Here is a 16,899-nt window from a genome sequence, read left to right as displayed (position 1 = left end):
TTGGCTTAGCGGTTAGGGTGCCGGCTTGGGATCCCAGGATCCTGGGTTCGAATCCTGGTTGATCGTTGAATTAACACCAGAGGGGTTGACTCAGCCTGTCATCCTTCCGAGGTTGGCAAATTGAGTACCAGTTCACTGGTAATTCCCTGTGTGTCACAAGAGGCGACTAACAGGGTTTGCGGCAGGAAGGGCATCCGGCCATAAAACATCGCTTCAAAAAGGGGACCAACCCCTGCTCTGCGGGGAAAATGGCCTCTAAAGGTGGTTCTTCATTATCATGTATCGTTAAGGTGTCATTTTCGTGCGTGCTGATGAGGAGGAGAGTGTCGCTGAAGCTGAAGGGAAAGGTGCATGCTGCATGTGTGAGAAGTGTTATGATTTATGGGAGCGAGACATGGGTAATGAACGTAGAGCAGCAACGAAGGCTGGAAAGGGTGGAAATGCGAATGGTTCGGTGGATGTGCGGAGTATCGTTGAGAGAGAGGAAGCCAAATGATGAATTGCGAAAGATGATGGGAATAGAGCCTGTGATTGATGCTGTGAAGAGGAACAGGTTGAGATGGTTTGGTCATGTGTTGAGGAAGGATGAAAGTGACTGGTTGAGAAGAGTGATGGAAATTAATGTAGAAGGAAGTAGAGGACGGGGAAGACCGAGAAAGACTTGGCTAAAGATGGTGGACGAAGAAATGCGGGCAAGGGGGTTAACAAGGAGAGATGCAGAAAATAGGGCAAAATGGAGAAGATTGTCATGGGGACCGCAAGGCTAACCCCCACTCTAGCAGGGAAAATGGCCTTAAAATGCATGTTGTTGTTGTTGTTGTTGTTGTTGTTAAGGTGTCATTTTCACGTTTTCCAGAGGCAAATAGACCCGGTGATGCCCCTCTCCTCTCCGGGCCAAGTTGGGACATGAATTTGGAATGTGGCCCAGCTGCTAGTGAATGCCCGGAGTGCTGCTTAGTTAAAAACACAACAACATTGCATCATTGTGAAAGTTCTGGCTGACCTGTAAGGAAAGAAAAAAGCAAAAGCAAAACCATCAAGAATGTTGTGTTCTTCAGCTCACAATCTACCACACTGGACAATGGTACATTGCAGGAACATCGTTTGCTTCATAAAAAGGAGAAAGTAAGCAGATTGCTTGACTTTTAGCAGAGGACAATACGATACTTGGCAGTTATGGAAGAATGTGTAGGACAATTTGGACGTTTTGCACGAGGTGATTCTCCTGAAGACCAATTTCTAATGCCGGTGGTTCCCTGTATCATCAGGAATTTCTGATGTAATTTCAAAAGAAAGAAGGCATTTGGAGTTCCAAGACCGACTCTGCATATTTTGTTTTTTGATGATCTCAGAGAAGTCGAGAGTTATCTTGTCTGCGATGTATGTTGGTAGGTGAACACAATGATAGGTGAGCAACTCTTCTCAACCTCACTCAATGCTAATTAAGACCGTTTGTAAATAATAATAATAATAATAATAATAATAATAATAAGCGGTTTAGGACCTAATGTATGAACAAAAAAACCAGGTGAGCTCTTTTCTGGAACAGGATTGTCTTAATTAGCATAAATTTGAATAATTGGTGATCTACAAAATTCTTAGCCCTACTTTTAATAAAAAAATGATTTTTTTATTACTTTCTACTCTGGTTCACAAAATGTATTGTCAGAAAGTGAATTTAGTAATAAACAAGTCAGGAGACGACGATGTTTCAGGAGCGAGCGGTATTCAATGACAAAGGACGGACTATAACCGAAACAAGCCCGGACAGGCCAGGCCCGGAAATGTGAAAACGAAGGTTACTGACCTTGAAATGAGATAGAAAATAATGTATAATCAGTTATCAGGTTAGTTAGCTACACAATACTGAAAATTCGGTGAAAAATGAAATGAAAAAAAAAAAATATGAAAAAACCCAAAAAAAAACAACATAATAAATGAAAAATGAAAAATCGAGCTCCGTAGGGCTAGACACATGACATTGGCCTAATCAAATATCGAAACCCCTGTCAGATTCTACCAACTCCCTCGGAGAAGATGTAGCTTGAACTCGATTACCCCCTAAAAAGACATCTTTTTCGGGCGTGGATCCGCCCACAATGGGCGCAATACGCCCACTCTAGGCAGGACACAACTCGATCATGATATCAACCTCCCACCCAAGTTTCATCAAGATCGGATGATATCATCGGGTAGTTATGCTGCAGACAGACAGGCACACACAGACACACACACAGACACACACACAGACAGACGCGCACACACATGACGAATATAGTGGTCACTTGATAACTTGTGAACCAATAAAGTTTTTACATTTGCATTATTCAAACAACATTTATCTGTTTGGTAATATTGTCTTGTGCACAGGTTGTGCGAAGTCTCCTTTGACAGCCCAGTACATGTGGGGCGTGGCCCTGGATAACCGAGTTGTGAATGGTCCAATTCAAAGCCGTGGTTGGAAATACAATTAATCCTGACCAATGAGAGGGTACTTCGGGGAAAGGGGGGGAGGGAGGAGGAGTGGGGAAGGGGGTCGAAACCCCTTGTCAGCTCATCCTCACCTCCTCGTCGTTACATGATTGAAGAGTCATGGCCGGTGAAAGATCACGTTCCATTCTGCTTTGTTTGTAGTCCCGAGTTCATGCGGGGTTATAGCAGGAATTTGTAATTTGACCAGGGTGCCGGCGATAACTTGTCGGTGATGGGACGCCCTGTTTAACGTCCATCGGAGGGACGGCACACACATTGATGAATCACCCAGTCTGTAAAACACAGCTTATAGCTGGGTCTGGATTCAAACCCAGGCTCGAAAAGTAAAAGCAGCAGTGAAAGCCGATGCATGGACAGCCACAAACTTCAACTTGTATATTAGATTTGTTGATACTTTATTTACTCTTCAACACTTATACTGTGAGCTAAAAAGGCTGCTGTTGTGATTTTGCTTTGTTTTTGAGCTTCCTGTTCTAATTTAGGATCTTCATAAAATAAAGTTGTTTTTAAAAAGTTTCAAAAAAGAGAGAATTGGTGGGAGAGGAGTAGGGTGGGAGGGGGTCTGCGAGGTTGTTTGTCCCGAGGCCCATGCTGGCTCTCGACTCCCCTGCCTGTACGGAATCCTTAAAAGACAAAGACAGATCTGTAGCTTAACTTGTACTATTGCCTCAAGCCTGTTCAAAAAAAAGGTTGAGTAGGAATAGCAGGGTCTGCAAATGATAAAACAAACCTCAATCTGTGGCAGGGGAAATAACGGGTGGGTGGGTGAGGGAGGAGAGATGGCGTCTCTGCTGTTATGGATGGGATGATGTTGGTTACTCCCCCGCATTCAGTCGCAAACCTGGAGCTTTGGCTTTCTCTCTCCCTCCCTGTCTCCATCTCTCCTGAGCTTCTCTCTTGTCTGCCTCTGCACCAGTGGCCATCCCTTTTATAATCTGCCAGCGGAGTCTCGCATCGCTCGTCCATTCAAAACAATCCCTGCCAATTACATGTCAGGTGAAGGAGGCTCATGCAGCTTGGGATGGATATAGAGTGGATTTTGGATTGTAGGTGGAGTGAGGGAGAGGGTTCAACTTCAGATCTAATTTATTAACAAATGGCTTCATGCACTTAACTACAAAGCAACACCTCCACCAAGGTGGTGCTGATAGCACAACATATTTATATTTCACTACTTAAAACCACCCGGGGGCCCCCACCCTTTCCTGTGTACATAACATGTAAAATACTATTGTTTGTAGATTTCTTCCCACCAATCGAGCATTTTCATCCTGTTTCAGGCAGAAAGGTCGCCAGCGTGATCATAACGCTGACTGATGGCGAGCTCACAGAATATTTGTATGGGATGTCAACTTCTGCGGTAGGCTGATATTCTATTTGTTTTGTTGCTACCTTCGCCACCAAAGGTGGGCCGAGGTTATGTTTTCACCCCTATCTGTTTGTCTGTCTGTGCACAGGATATCTCAAAAAGTTGTGAATGATTCAGCCGTTTTTTGGTGGGCAGGTCGGGCGTGTGACAAAAAATGATTAGATTTTGGTGAAGATCCGGATCCGGATATTGGAATTTTACGTGATTCTTCACCATTGAGAGATAGGGCTGAAAACGATATGATATCTCAAAATGTTGTGGGAGGATTTGGATGAAACAAGGTGGATGAGTTGGTTCGGTAACAAGAACAAGCTGATTCCATTTTGTATCAGGTCCGGCTCCAGCCTATCAGTGGGACAGTGGGACTGTAATTCCGTTACTGCTTCCGGAGCACTCACATATGTCAATTAATTAGTTATATTCCTGTTCATTTATTTAATTGTGTTTCTACGCCCCCAGTGGTGTTTTAATAGCAGACATGGATTTGTCCCCCATTGGAGGAAGACCCTCTCGTGATCAGGCCGTTGTTGCTCCTATGGTTGGCAGCGAGTGCCCCGGAAGCATTGACGGAAAGACTGGCAATCATATGTGTGGGAAAATTGCATGCTCAGTCAGGATCACCCAGATAGCTCAGATGGCAGAGCACTGGTCAGGTTTTCCAGAGGGACCGGGGTTTGATTCCTGGTCTGGGTGTGTAATTTTCCCATATATGTCAATTCAGTAAACTGTTAAGCCTGATGGAGGTATGCGCTCTACCAAGTGCCATTCTAGTTGTTGTCATTCGAATACAAATCCCACTTTATGATTATTTGTGTGTATCTTGTCCAAAGCATGGATTTAAAATGGAAGGGATATTAATTATTTTCACCCACTCCCATGTTGGCTTATGTGGTGATTCCAATGCACAATGTGGTGTAGAAGAATGAGATCCTGTGAGGGTGAGGAGATCGCATTGTTCGAATGGCTACTCTCTCATCCTGTGTGAACTCCATGTATGGCCAGACAACAATCTATTACATTTTGGAGCAGTTGCACATACAGGATAGTTTATTGTGGAATCTGATATCAGAGTAGTTTCTTTGACCAAACAAACTGGAGACATTTGAACCTCGTGTAGGACATCGATCACTTTTCAGTGTGCATCGTCTTTCCACACTCCGCACTCTTCTGGTAGATGCTCGTGGGGGTTGTTTGTCTTTCTTATGCAAAGTTGCGCTAATAAATCTTTACTTTCACACATTAGTAACTGAAATTTCTCCTTTGTAGTGTAATGTATGAGGAATACAATAAATGTCAGACTCAAAGAACAGGCCTTAATCCTATTTCTGCTTATGCTGCTTCCTCTGGGCAGCATCCTGGCATATTTGCTGGTCATTTGAAAAAAAAGAAAATCAAGTATCATAATAAGAGGCAGGAGAAAATAAGAAGGGCTAGGTCAAGGTTAACGTGCACTTTTTGTTCTGAATAATTGTAAAAAAAATGATAGATCTCTGAAAGTTTGTGCAGTGGAAGTGACAACATCAGGGAAACTCCTGTGAAGTGCCATCACAGCTGGACAAAGCATTCTGTGTATTTCCAAGATGGTGGTGATGGAATGGGGCTCGTGTTGTGTAATGCAGTTTATGATGAACGAATCGTCACGTTAAAAGTGTTATTAGTCTCTTACCTGTTTCATCGGGGAAGGGGAGCGGGGTGGTGGGTGACTGTAGGTTTTCTCAGCGTCTGTCCGTCTGTCTGTCCGTCCCACCTGTGGTTTTCCAGACTTTTTCCCCTTACGCTTCAACATATTCAACTGAAACTTGGTACAAGACTTTGTTATGATAAGTTACAGAACAAGTTTGAGTTTCAGTGCATTTCATCAATTTTTCAGAGTTAATGCCTTTTTAGACTTAGAAGATATCACATCGGTAGCGGACATGTATTGCAAAGCAATTCTCACTCTTGTTTATGTTTGTTTTCTCTAGGCTGATCGTGCTCGTAAACAAGGTGCATCAATATATTGTGTTGGGGTAAAAGATTTCAATTACACTCAGGTGAGTATTGATATTAATTACCATGAATTTTGAGCTCTAATTCTATCCTTTTTTGCATTTTATGCTTTTTCTCACTGAGAAATGTTCTTTTTTTTGGATGCAACACGAGGTTGCGGGGTAGCATCGTTGGGTGTGGGTGAGACTGTGCTGCTGGTGCAGTGCTCGCTGATGGTTAGGGCAGAAATCTGGAAATTTGACCAGGGTGACGATGATAACTCACCTACTCTTCATGAAGGACACCATGGCATCACTAACTTTCACCTACAAATGCTGGTTGACAGGACATACAGTTTAACGTCCATCCAAGGGCAGCACACACATTGATTAATCGCCCTGTTTGTCAAACACTGGGATGACAGATTATAGCTGGGTTGGGATTCAAACCCAGGCTAGATAACTTAGAGGTGAGTGTGTTTACATCTAGGCCATCCTGCCAGCCTTTAGGAAGAGATGATGCTTTGATATAAATCAGAGTGAACAATTTGTCTTCAGTGATTACAGTATTTATGAAGCGTTGCCCTCTAGCTACTTCTTTAATTAAAGTCAGCAGATGTTTTCAGCACCAGAAGTCACACGGCCCTATTGTTGAATCTTTTAGCACCTTGTTTGATCGTGCCATTGTAAGTACTTGTGTGATGATAGTGAGATCCAGTTTGAATGTGCCATTTCTCATTCACTTATGAGGGTATCAACAGGTTCCCCCATGAACTTTGAATACTGCAGAAACCAATAAAAACATATACTGAACATACTTTGCAGCCCCCTTTGTACAATAACAGCCTGAGCTTCTTGGGTGCTCGTCAAAGCGAATCTTGCTTGTGTTCATTGTATTTTGCGCAGCTTGCACGAATTGCAAACAGCAAGGAGCACGTTTTTCCAGTGCACGGAGATTTTCACGCACTCCGAGGCATGATCGATTCGGTGAGTTCGAGTGATGTAGAACTTTTATTGCAGTTGGGATGGGAAGGCAATGGAGATGCTGTGGTGAAACTGTAAACACACTTCTAAACTCTAATTTAATAATTGCCAAGAATGGTATTTTGTGTGATGCATTACCATGGTAATACCAGAACAGCACACGGTAGAGCGCATACCTCCACTAAGAGGACCAGTTTAAGTTTTGGATCTCAATGATAGGCCAGATCTGGATTCAGATCTGAACTAAAATCTAATCAGCTTGTTCTTATCATCTAGCCAACTCATCCACCTAGTTTTGTCAAAACTCATCAATAACATTTTGAGATATCGATTTTGGCCCGATCTCGCAATGGTGAAGAATCACTTAAAAAGAAAAAATATTGTATCTGGTTCCGGACCTTCACCAAAATCGAATCGGTTTGTGCATGTCACACACCAAACCTCTTCACCAAGTTTCGTCCAAATCCATCCGTAACATTTTGACATATTGGGAGGTATGCAAATATCAAATCTTGGAAGGTGTGCAAATATCACATATTGGGAGGTGTGCAAATATCACATTGGCACGTGTGCAAATATCACATATTGGAAGGTGTGCAAATATCAAATATTGGAAGGTGTGCAAATATCACATATTGGGAGGTGTGCAAATATCACATATTGGCAGGTGTGCAAATATCACATATTGGCAGGTGTGCAAATATCACATATTGGAAGGTGTGCAAATATCACATATGGGAAGGTGTGCAAATATCACATATTGGAAGGTGTGCAAATATCACATATTGGGAGGTGTGCAAATATCAGTTATTGGCAGGTCTGCAAATATCACATATTGGGAGATGTGCAAATATCACAAATTGGAAAGTGTGCAAATATCAAATCTTGGAAGGTGTGCAAATATCACATATTGGGAGGTGTGCAAATATCACATATTGGGAGGTGTGCAAATATCACATATTGGGAGGTGTGCAAATATCACATATTGGCAGGTGTGCAAATATCAAATCTTGGAAGGTGTGCAAATATCACATATTGGGAGGTGTGCAAATATCACATATTGGCAGGTGTGCAAATATCACATATTGGAAGGTGTGCAAATATCACATATGGGAAGGTGTGCAAATATCACATATTGGAAGGTGTGCAAATATCACATATTTGGAGGTGTGCAAATATCACTTATTGGCAGGTGTGCAAATATCACATATTGGGAGATGTGCAAATATCACAAATTGGAAAGTGTGCAAATATCAAATCTTGGAAGGTGTGCAAATATCACATATTGGGAGATGTGCAAATATCACATATTGGCAGGTGTGCAAATATCACATATTGGCAGGAGTGCAAATATCACATATTGGAAGGTGTGCAAATATCACATATTGGGAGGTGTGCAAATATCACATCTTGGCAGATGTGCAAATATCACATATTGGCAGCTGTGCAAATGTCAAATCTTGGGAGGTGTGCAAATATCACATATTGGGAGGTGTGCAAATATCACATATTGGCAGGTGTGCAAATATCAAATATTTGGAGGTGTGCAAATATCAAATATTGGGAGGTGTGTGAATATCACATATTGGCAGGTGTGCAAATATCAAATATTGGGAGGTGTGCAAATATCAAATATGGGGAGGTGTGCAAATATAAAATATTGGGAGGTGTGAAAATGTCACATATTGATTGGCAGGTGTGCGAATGTCACATATTGGGAGGTGTGAAAATGTCACATATTGGCAAGTGTGCAAATATGAAATATTGGGAGGTGTGAAAATGTCACATATTGGCAGGTGTGCAAATATCAAATATTGGGAGGTGTGCAAATATCAAATATTGGGAGGTGTGCAAATATCAAATATTGGGAGGTGTGCAAATATCAAATATTGGGAGGTGTGCAAATATCATATATTGGAAGGTGTGCAAATATCACATATTGGCAGGTTTGCCGATATAACATATTGGCAGGTGTGCAAATATCACATATTAGGAGGTGTGCAAATATCACATTTTGGCAGGTGTGCAAATATCACATTTTGGCAGGTGTGCAAATATCACATATTGGCAGGTGTGCAAATATCACAAACAAACAGACAAACAAATAGACGGACAGACAGGGTGAAAGTATAACCTTCGTCCACCTTTGTTGGCGGAAGTACTAAACAAGACACGAATAGTTACCCTCACAAGACAGCAGATTTAATATTGAATGTCTCCATCAATAACTTAAGAATTTGGCTTGATTTTGGCAAAATTTGGCAAAAAAATAAATAATAATAATTGCTACCATGTTCCTCACCTTTCCATTGTTTAAATAAGATTATTGTCTTCTTTATTATTCATTTTTAAACTTTCATTCCCATTCCACTTTCGATCAAACAGTATCTATCCTCTGCAAAAAATGTCATTCAGGTCATCATCATGTTGTCCATCAGATGGTGTATTATCTGCTAACTTAAATTATACTGTGAGGTGAGATCAGGATGTCCATAGCTTGACAATAGGCTAATACTCATTGTGTCATATACTGTCTTTTCCACCTTCAACAGCCTCATGTACCATCTTTGGAGTCTTGTGTTCACCTTATGTTCTCGCCTTATGGGCCTGGTTTTATATGCACCTTCGCAAGAGGAAGGGGGCATCACGTGATGCTAGTATGCATATGATAAGAGCTGAAGTTTTATTCTGCATATTGGAGTCATGTGATGCCCATGCCAACTTTGGGAGGATACCTTACACCAGGTAGACAATGACTGCACAGTCCAGGATAAAGAAAACTGTGGTCAAAACGTGAGACCTGAGCGCTACCTGATAGGTGCAGCTATATACTCGTTGACACCTTCCTTTTTTAAAGATGGAGATTTCCAACTACTTTTTTATGCCTCCGTCGACGAAGTCGCCAGAAGCATTATGTTTTCGGGTTGTCCGTCTGGCTGTCCGGTTGTCCGTGATAGGTTTTCGTTGCCGTGATAACTTGAGAACGGCTGAAGGGATCTTAATCAAACTTGGTGGAGGTTTGTATAATGAGGTAAAGAAGAACCGATTAGATTTTGGGGTTACGAGGTCAATGGCCAAAGGTCATGTTAGGTAAAAAAACAAAAAACTTGTTCCTGCGATAACTTGTGAACCAATGACGGGATTCTGACCAAATTTGGTACAAGTATGTATTATGATGCAAAGATTAATTTATTTGATTTTGTGGTCACAAGGTCAAACACCAAAGGTCATGAGGTCATGTTAGGTAAAAATTCTGTTACTGAGCTAACTTGTGAACCAGTCATGGGATTTTCACCAACCTTGGTATAATTATAAAATATGATGCAACGATAACCTGCTTCGATTTTGCAGTCAAGAGGTCAGAGGTCATGTTAAGTAAAATTTATGTTGCCATGCCAACTTGTGAACAAGTGATGGGATTTTGAACAAATTTGGTGTAGGTATATGATATATATAATGCAAAGATGAACTGATTGGATTATGGCATTAAGAGGTCAAAGGTTAGAGGTCATGTCAGGCAAAAATGTGATACTTGACACCAGCTGAATGGATTTAAATCATACTTGGTACAAATATGTATAATTATGTAATAATGTGGGCGGAGGCATATCGGTCGACGTCGTGGCATCGAGGAGTGTCATTCTAGTTTGTGAATGTCATGAAATGCTACGTGAGGCACAGCATAAAAATCCACAACAAACTGCGACCAGAGAACGCCATTTTGATGATGTGTCGATGGAAATTGCATGCTTTGATCCTATGCGCCAATATCGTTGAATAATAATGAGGCCTTCATCACATCGTTCAGGTGGAAATGTGCCATATGGTTTGTGCTCGACTCACTTTCAAAGCAGAAACAACTCTTAGAATGGAACCATGTATGTAATGCGAATGATGCTGTAACATACTGTGATGTCATATCCTTTTCTCGGGCTCCGCCACCTGTTGGGCACCCCGAGGGCTTTTTCCTGTGTCTCACTTCCGGGAATATACTGCTGTTTGGACACTTGCTTTGTGTCTCTGAATCCCTCGATTTGTGATGTCATCAGTCTCGTAAGGACTTTACAGTGGTGACGAGGAGCTGGACTGTGTGTTCGAGCTCACGTGTGGTGTTTGATTTTCAAGATGGCAGTCGCTAGGATCGGGATTTTGAGTGAATTCAATCCGAGTTCAGATGACTGGGTTGATTTTTGCGAGAGACTGGATGAGTATTTCGTTGCCGAAGGAATTTATGGCACTGATGATGCACCTCGACGTCGTGCTATTTTGCTGACTGTGTGCGGATCCCAGACCTACAGGTTGATGAAGGATCTCCTATCACCCAAAAAAACCCGCGACAAGTCATACGCTGCACTGGTTGAGTTGGTGCAGAGACGCTACAAACCAAAGCCGGGGAAAAATCGTGTCAAGGTACAAGTTTTATACACACCAAAGAAGTGAGGGCCAATCGGTGAGTGAGTTTCTAGCTGATCTCAGACGTCTGGCTGAACACTGTGAGTTTGGCGCAAGACTGGACGAGATGCTGAGAGACTTTTTTGTGATTGGAATTAACAGTGATTCCATCTTCCGTAAACTGCTCTCGGAGACAGATCCAGACTTCCAGAAGGTTACCGTCATTGCCACTGCATGTATGCAAGCTGATGAGAGTCATCACAAGGTCAACGCCGGATGTGCCCAGAGTCACTACCTACAAAGAGAAATGTTGGATTTCTCCACCTCCATCTGCTCACGAGATGTACCGTCCCAAGAAGACTGGCGGCATGACCTGCTGCCATTGCGGTGGTGGACATGGCGCATTCCAATGTCGGTATAAACAATTCATGTGCCACACCTGTGGGAGGAGGGGGCATCTGCAAACCTGATGTCCCAGACCCACCTCTTCCACTCACCATGTCGATGTCGGCAATGACAACGCAGAGCCAACTGATGACATGCGTCATGTAACCAACAACACAACAGGCGCTACCACAGTCAAAGGTGAGAATGATTCACTTGATTCAGTTTTCTCTGTGGACACCAGCAATACTGCACCTCCGTTTGTTGTGATGGTGACAATAGATCATTCCCCTGTGGAAATAGAGATAGATACTGGCGCTTTGAGATCTATCATGTGTGAAGACATGTTCACCTCGCTGTATCCACAGGGTGGGATTCCGGAGATCACACCTGTGTCGACTAAACTGAAGCCATATACCAGCGAAATTGTGCCTGTGATCGGCTCAGCCATTGTGTCCATCGAGTACGATGGTGCGTCCCACGCTTTACCGTTGCTTGTCACAAAGGGCAAGGGTCCGGCTTTGTTTGGCAGAGACTGGTTAAAGGTCATCAGACTCAATTGGCATAATGTGAACCATGTGTCCACCAGTGCTAGATGCGCATCGACTGTCGACAAGTATCCTGATCTATTTTGTGATGGTGTGGGCACTTTTAAAGGCACCACTTTTAAAGGCCGAGGCTAGGCCTATTTTCCATAGAGCAAGACCTGTACCGTACATGATGCGAGCATAAATTGAGCAGGAGCTCGATTGTCTTCTGGATGAAGGAATCATCACCCCAGTTGAATACTCTGACTGGGCTGCTTCAATTGTACCCGTGCTGAAAGATGATGGGAGCTTACGTATCTGTGGGGACTACAAGACTAACATAAATTGTCATTCAAAACGGATGGATATCCTCTGCCCAAGGCTGAGGACCTGTTCACGGCTCTCATGGGAGGTGAGACATTTACAAGGTTAGACCTGACTATTGCTTATGCACAAATGGAACTTTCAGACGAATCTAAAACATTCACCTGTGTCAATACACACCGTGGACTGTTCGTGTACAATGGATGACCTTTTGGCATTCGGTCCGCCACACCCATTTTCCGGCGAAAAATGGAGAACTTATTAAGAACCGTACCCAGCACAGTTGTGTGTCAGAATGATGTATTTGTGACCGGTCGGTCAGCCCAGGAACACCTCCAGAACCTGAATGAAGTGCGAAGCCATCTCTCCTGTGCAGGCCTTCGTCTCCGTCATGAGAAATGTGTCTTCATGGCCCCTGAGGTTGAGTACTTGGGTCATCACATCACGCGGAAAGGCATTTTGCCTTCACCAGGTAAAGTGGAAGCTATCAAGAACGCTCCCGCTCCCACCAATGTGTCCGAGCTTCGGGCTTTTCTCGGAATGTTAACCTACTTTGGTAATTTTCTACAAAACCTGAGTACTTTCTTGGAACCGTTACACATTTTGTTGCACAAAGGCGTTCATTGGAAATTGGGTTCTGCTCAAGAGAAGGCTTTCAGGGATGCAAACACCCTGTTTTTGGATTCACTTCACTTCTGTGAACCCTGTTTCACTTCTTCAAAAACACTTCACCATTGCTTATACATTATGACCCGACTTAAGATCTCACTTTGAGCTGTACAGTTAATCTTATGGAGTAGGTTGTGCACTATTGCCAACCAAGGATGCTGGTCTTTTGCAACCTGTTGCATATGCATCGAGGAAACTGTCAAGTACGGAATGTCGGTATGGGCAGGTTGACCGCGAGGCACTTTCTTGCATTTTTGGAGTAGGCAAAATGCACCAGTACCTTTATGGCCGACATTTCACATTGGAAACTGACCACAAACTCCTCCTCGGTCTGTTGCGGGAGGATAAGGCAGTATCACCGACTTCATCTGGTCTAGTGCAACGTTGGGCTCTAACCATTGCTGATCATGACGATAAGCTTGTGTACAGGCCAGGACGTGAAATGTATTGTGCAGACACATTGAGTCATCTACCGCTTCCGCAAACCATTGAGGAACCACCTCTACCGGGTAATGTTGTTTATCTGCTGTCTCAGGGTGTTCATGAGAAAGCACCTGTCACTGCAAAGCAAATTGCAAGAGGTACGAGCAACGATCCTACACTGTCGCATGTCAGCCGCTGTGTCCTGTCGGGTGATTGGTCATCTTGTGCAAGTGAAGCTAAACCGTATCTAAACAGGAAGGACGAGTTGTCAGTTGACGTGGATTGCCTCCTTTGGGGGAGTCGTATCATCATCCCACCTAAACTACGTGAGACAATATTGTCAGAAATACATGATGCTGGGATGGTCACTATGAAAACTATAGCCAGAGCTCACGTGTGGTGGCCAAAGTTAGATGGTGTCATAGAAACCTGCGTATGTCATTGTCACATACGTCAAGTGAATGCTTAGTCACCGCCGGAAGCACCACTTGAAATGTGGTCATGGCCAGTTAAACCTTGGTCGAGGTTACACATTGATCATGCTGGACTTTTCGTAGGTAAGTTGTTCCTTGTCGTCGTTGATGCCCATTCAAAGTGGATTGAGGCTGTAGTTGTACCCTCTACAGGCTCGGGCATTACAATTGAAGCCCCACGCAGTATGTTCCTCCTTCATGGTATTCCTGATTGCATTGTATCGGACAACAGCTCATCTTATACCAGTGCAGAGTTCCTGAGCTTTTGCAAGCAAAATGGCATCAAGCATTACACCTCTGCTCCATACAAGCCTGCCAGCAACGACTAGGCTGAGAGGGCCGTTCAGATCGTGAGGAGTGGACTAAAGCGTGTTATGGAAGGGACCATACAAACTCGCTTGGCCCGAGTCCTATTGAGTTATCGAACATGACCGCACCATGCTACTGGTCGTTCTCCTGCATCAATGTTAATGGGCCCAGAGTTAAAGACAAGGTTGTCACTTGTGCGCCCAGATACGGTGGCCAATGTCGAATTGAAGAAATTCCAGCAGAAGCATTATCACGACCGTACGTCTGTGAATCGTGAAATTAATGTAAATGATCCTGTGTTTGTTCCCAATGCCGGCCTGGGTGAGAAGTCGTTGTCTTGGGTAATTATCGAGAGTGTTGGTAGTCAGATTTTCCTTGTCAAACTGTCTGATGGTAGACTTCAGCTGAAGCACCTTGATGAACTCAGGTTGCGTCACACTAAACCAGCAGAACCCACCTGTATTTGTACCACTACCTGTTCATCCATCTGAGAGAGTGCCTTTATCGCCCCTCGTAACTGCACCTGCACCTGTATAACCTTTACCAGAAACGTCCCCGACCAATGGCTTTCCAGTCGAGGATGTTTCACCCACTGTGAGCGATGTCATTACCGAACCACCGGTTGCTGTTAGGCGTTCGAGCCGCAAATGTCGTGCGCCGACGCGCCTTTATCTTTAAGGGGGGAATTGTAACATACTGTGATGTCATATCCTTTCCCGGGCTCCACCACCTGTTGGGCTCCCCGAGCGCTTTTTCCTGTGTCGTCACTTCCGGGAATAAACCACTGTTTGAACGCTTGCTTTGTGTCTTTGAATCCCTCGATTTGCGATGCCATCAGTCTCGTAAGGACTTTACAGATGCGAATGAACTTCTTCGAATGTGAATGAACTTCAAATGAACTTCTTTGTTTTCTTCCAGATCCTGAAGAGATCTTGCATTGAGATCCTGTCTGCCGAGCCATCGACTGTGTGCGCTGGAGGTAAGTGAGTCGGATGGGTTTAGAGTCATTCCCAATGATATCCCCATTTATTTTTCCTTTCATGGCAAGCATACCGGATTCTTCTTTGAGCGACATTTCTCCAGCCAGGGTATGGTACTAAAGCGCGGCGTTACGCGCGCTGCTTGCGAGCAAGGAGGAAGCGGACAAGCGGTAACTTATAAGCGTCTTTATTTCAGGAGCTCACTGTAACACTAGCCCGCTCTGGGCTGCGCGCCCCGTGTATATCCTCAGGCCACGCCTACCCCTCGGGCGTGGCCCTCGCCCACTTGGTGCGCGGAATGATGTCACCACGCCAGTGGGCTTTTGTGTCCGCCACACGCGCCCCCCCAGAATTCCCGCGCACCTGGAGGGCCAGTTTGCGGGGCAGACGAATGACCCGGCCGAAGCGCCCCCTGGCGATCGGCGGCGTCCGGGGTGCAGGGATGCCAGGTGGGATGCCCCTGGCTGCCCCTGGGATGGGTGCAGGACCGGGGGGCGGCGTGGCGGCGGGGCCGGGTGGTGCCGGGGGTCCGCCCGCAGGGGGGCGGCCCCGACGTGGGGGTCGGGCCACTGGCGGTGGATGGGCCACGTCGAGGTGGGCCGGCTTGAGGCGGTCTACCGAAACGCGGTCGGGAGTACCGCTGATGTCCAGGGTGAAGTACTTCGACCCGGTCTCCAGCACGCGGAAAGGCCCGTCGTACGGGGGCCGCAGTGGTGTCCGGTGGGCATCTTGGCGGACGAAGACGTACTCCACCGTGCGAAGCTCCGGGGCGACGTGCGTTGGTGGGTGCCCGTGGCATGCCGTTGGCACCGGGGCGAACCTCTGGGCGGTCTCTTGCAGAGCGGAGCGCTGCTGTGCCGTTTGCACGTTGGCGCTGCTGTGCCGATGGCGACCATGGTGCCGTGGAGTCGGGGAGGAACTCGCCCGGCACCCGCAGCGGTTGCCCGAAGACCAACTCCGCCGCGGATGCGCGCAGGTCCTCCTTGGGCGCCGTCCGGAGGCCCAGCAGGACCCAGGGGAGCCTGTCGACCCAGCCACCGTCGCGGAGGGTGGCCCGGAGCGCGGCCTTCAATGAGCGGTGAAATCGCTCACACAGGCCGTTAGCCTGGGGGTGGTAGGCCGTGGTTCGGTGCAGCCGGACCCCGAGCCCCTGCGTGACCGCCCCCCAGAGCTCCGAGGTGAACTGGGGGCCGCGGTCGGACGAGACGTCTGAGGGGGCGCCGAACCGGGCGACCCAGGTGGCGATGAAAGCCTGCGCGACATCGGCCGCCGTTGTCGACGCCAAGGGCACGGCTTCCGGCCACCGGGTGGTGCGGTCCACCATGGTGAGGACGTGGGTGAAACCCCGCGAGGGGGGCAGAGGTCCCACCAGGTCCACGTGGACGTGGTCAAACCGGCGTTCCGGCACCGTGAACGGGGCAACGGGACCTGGGTGTGCCGGTGCACCTTGGCGTGCTGGCACGCGAGGCACGTCCTGGCCCAGCCGCGGACGGCCTTCCGGAGGCCATGCCAGACGAATTTGTCGGCGATCAGCCTTTGGGAGGCCCTCGCGCCCGGGTGGGACAGACCGTGGATGGCGTCAAACACCTGGCGCTGCCAGCCCGC

At 45.9% G+C, this 16,899-nt stretch overlaps 2 protein-coding genes across 2 annotated transcripts in view; one reads left to right on the top strand and one right to left on the bottom strand.

Annotated features, from left to right (window-relative positions):
• The window catches only part of TMA16 (translation machinery associated 16 homolog), a 437,797-nt gene that overhangs the window by 285,557 nt on the left and 135,341 nt on the right, over positions 1-16,899 (bottom strand). The window lies entirely within an intron of this gene.
• The window catches only part of ANTXR1 (ANTXR cell adhesion molecule 1), a 91,139-nt gene that overhangs the window by 32,191 nt on the left and 42,049 nt on the right, over positions 1-16,899 (top strand). The window contains exons 6-9 of the mRNA XM_068113089.2: positions 3,774-3,853; positions 5,827-5,895; positions 6,736-6,816; positions 15,233-15,293. Coding sequence (XP_067969190.2) covers positions 3,774-3,853; positions 5,827-5,895; positions 6,736-6,816; positions 15,233-15,293 — 291 coding nt within the window. The remainder of the gene's footprint in view (positions 1-3,773; positions 3,854-5,826; positions 5,896-6,735; positions 6,817-15,232; positions 15,294-16,899) is intronic.

The sequence above is a fragment of the Myxine glutinosa genome, chromosome 4 (genome assembly GCF_964187855.1).
Source record: "Myxine glutinosa chromosome 4, kmMyxGlut1.1, whole genome shotgun sequence".
Classification (NCBI taxonomy): domain Eukaryota; kingdom Metazoa; phylum Chordata; class Myxini; order Myxiniformes; family Myxinidae; genus Myxine; species Myxine glutinosa.
This window is presented reverse-complemented; position numbering and strand designations above follow the sequence as displayed.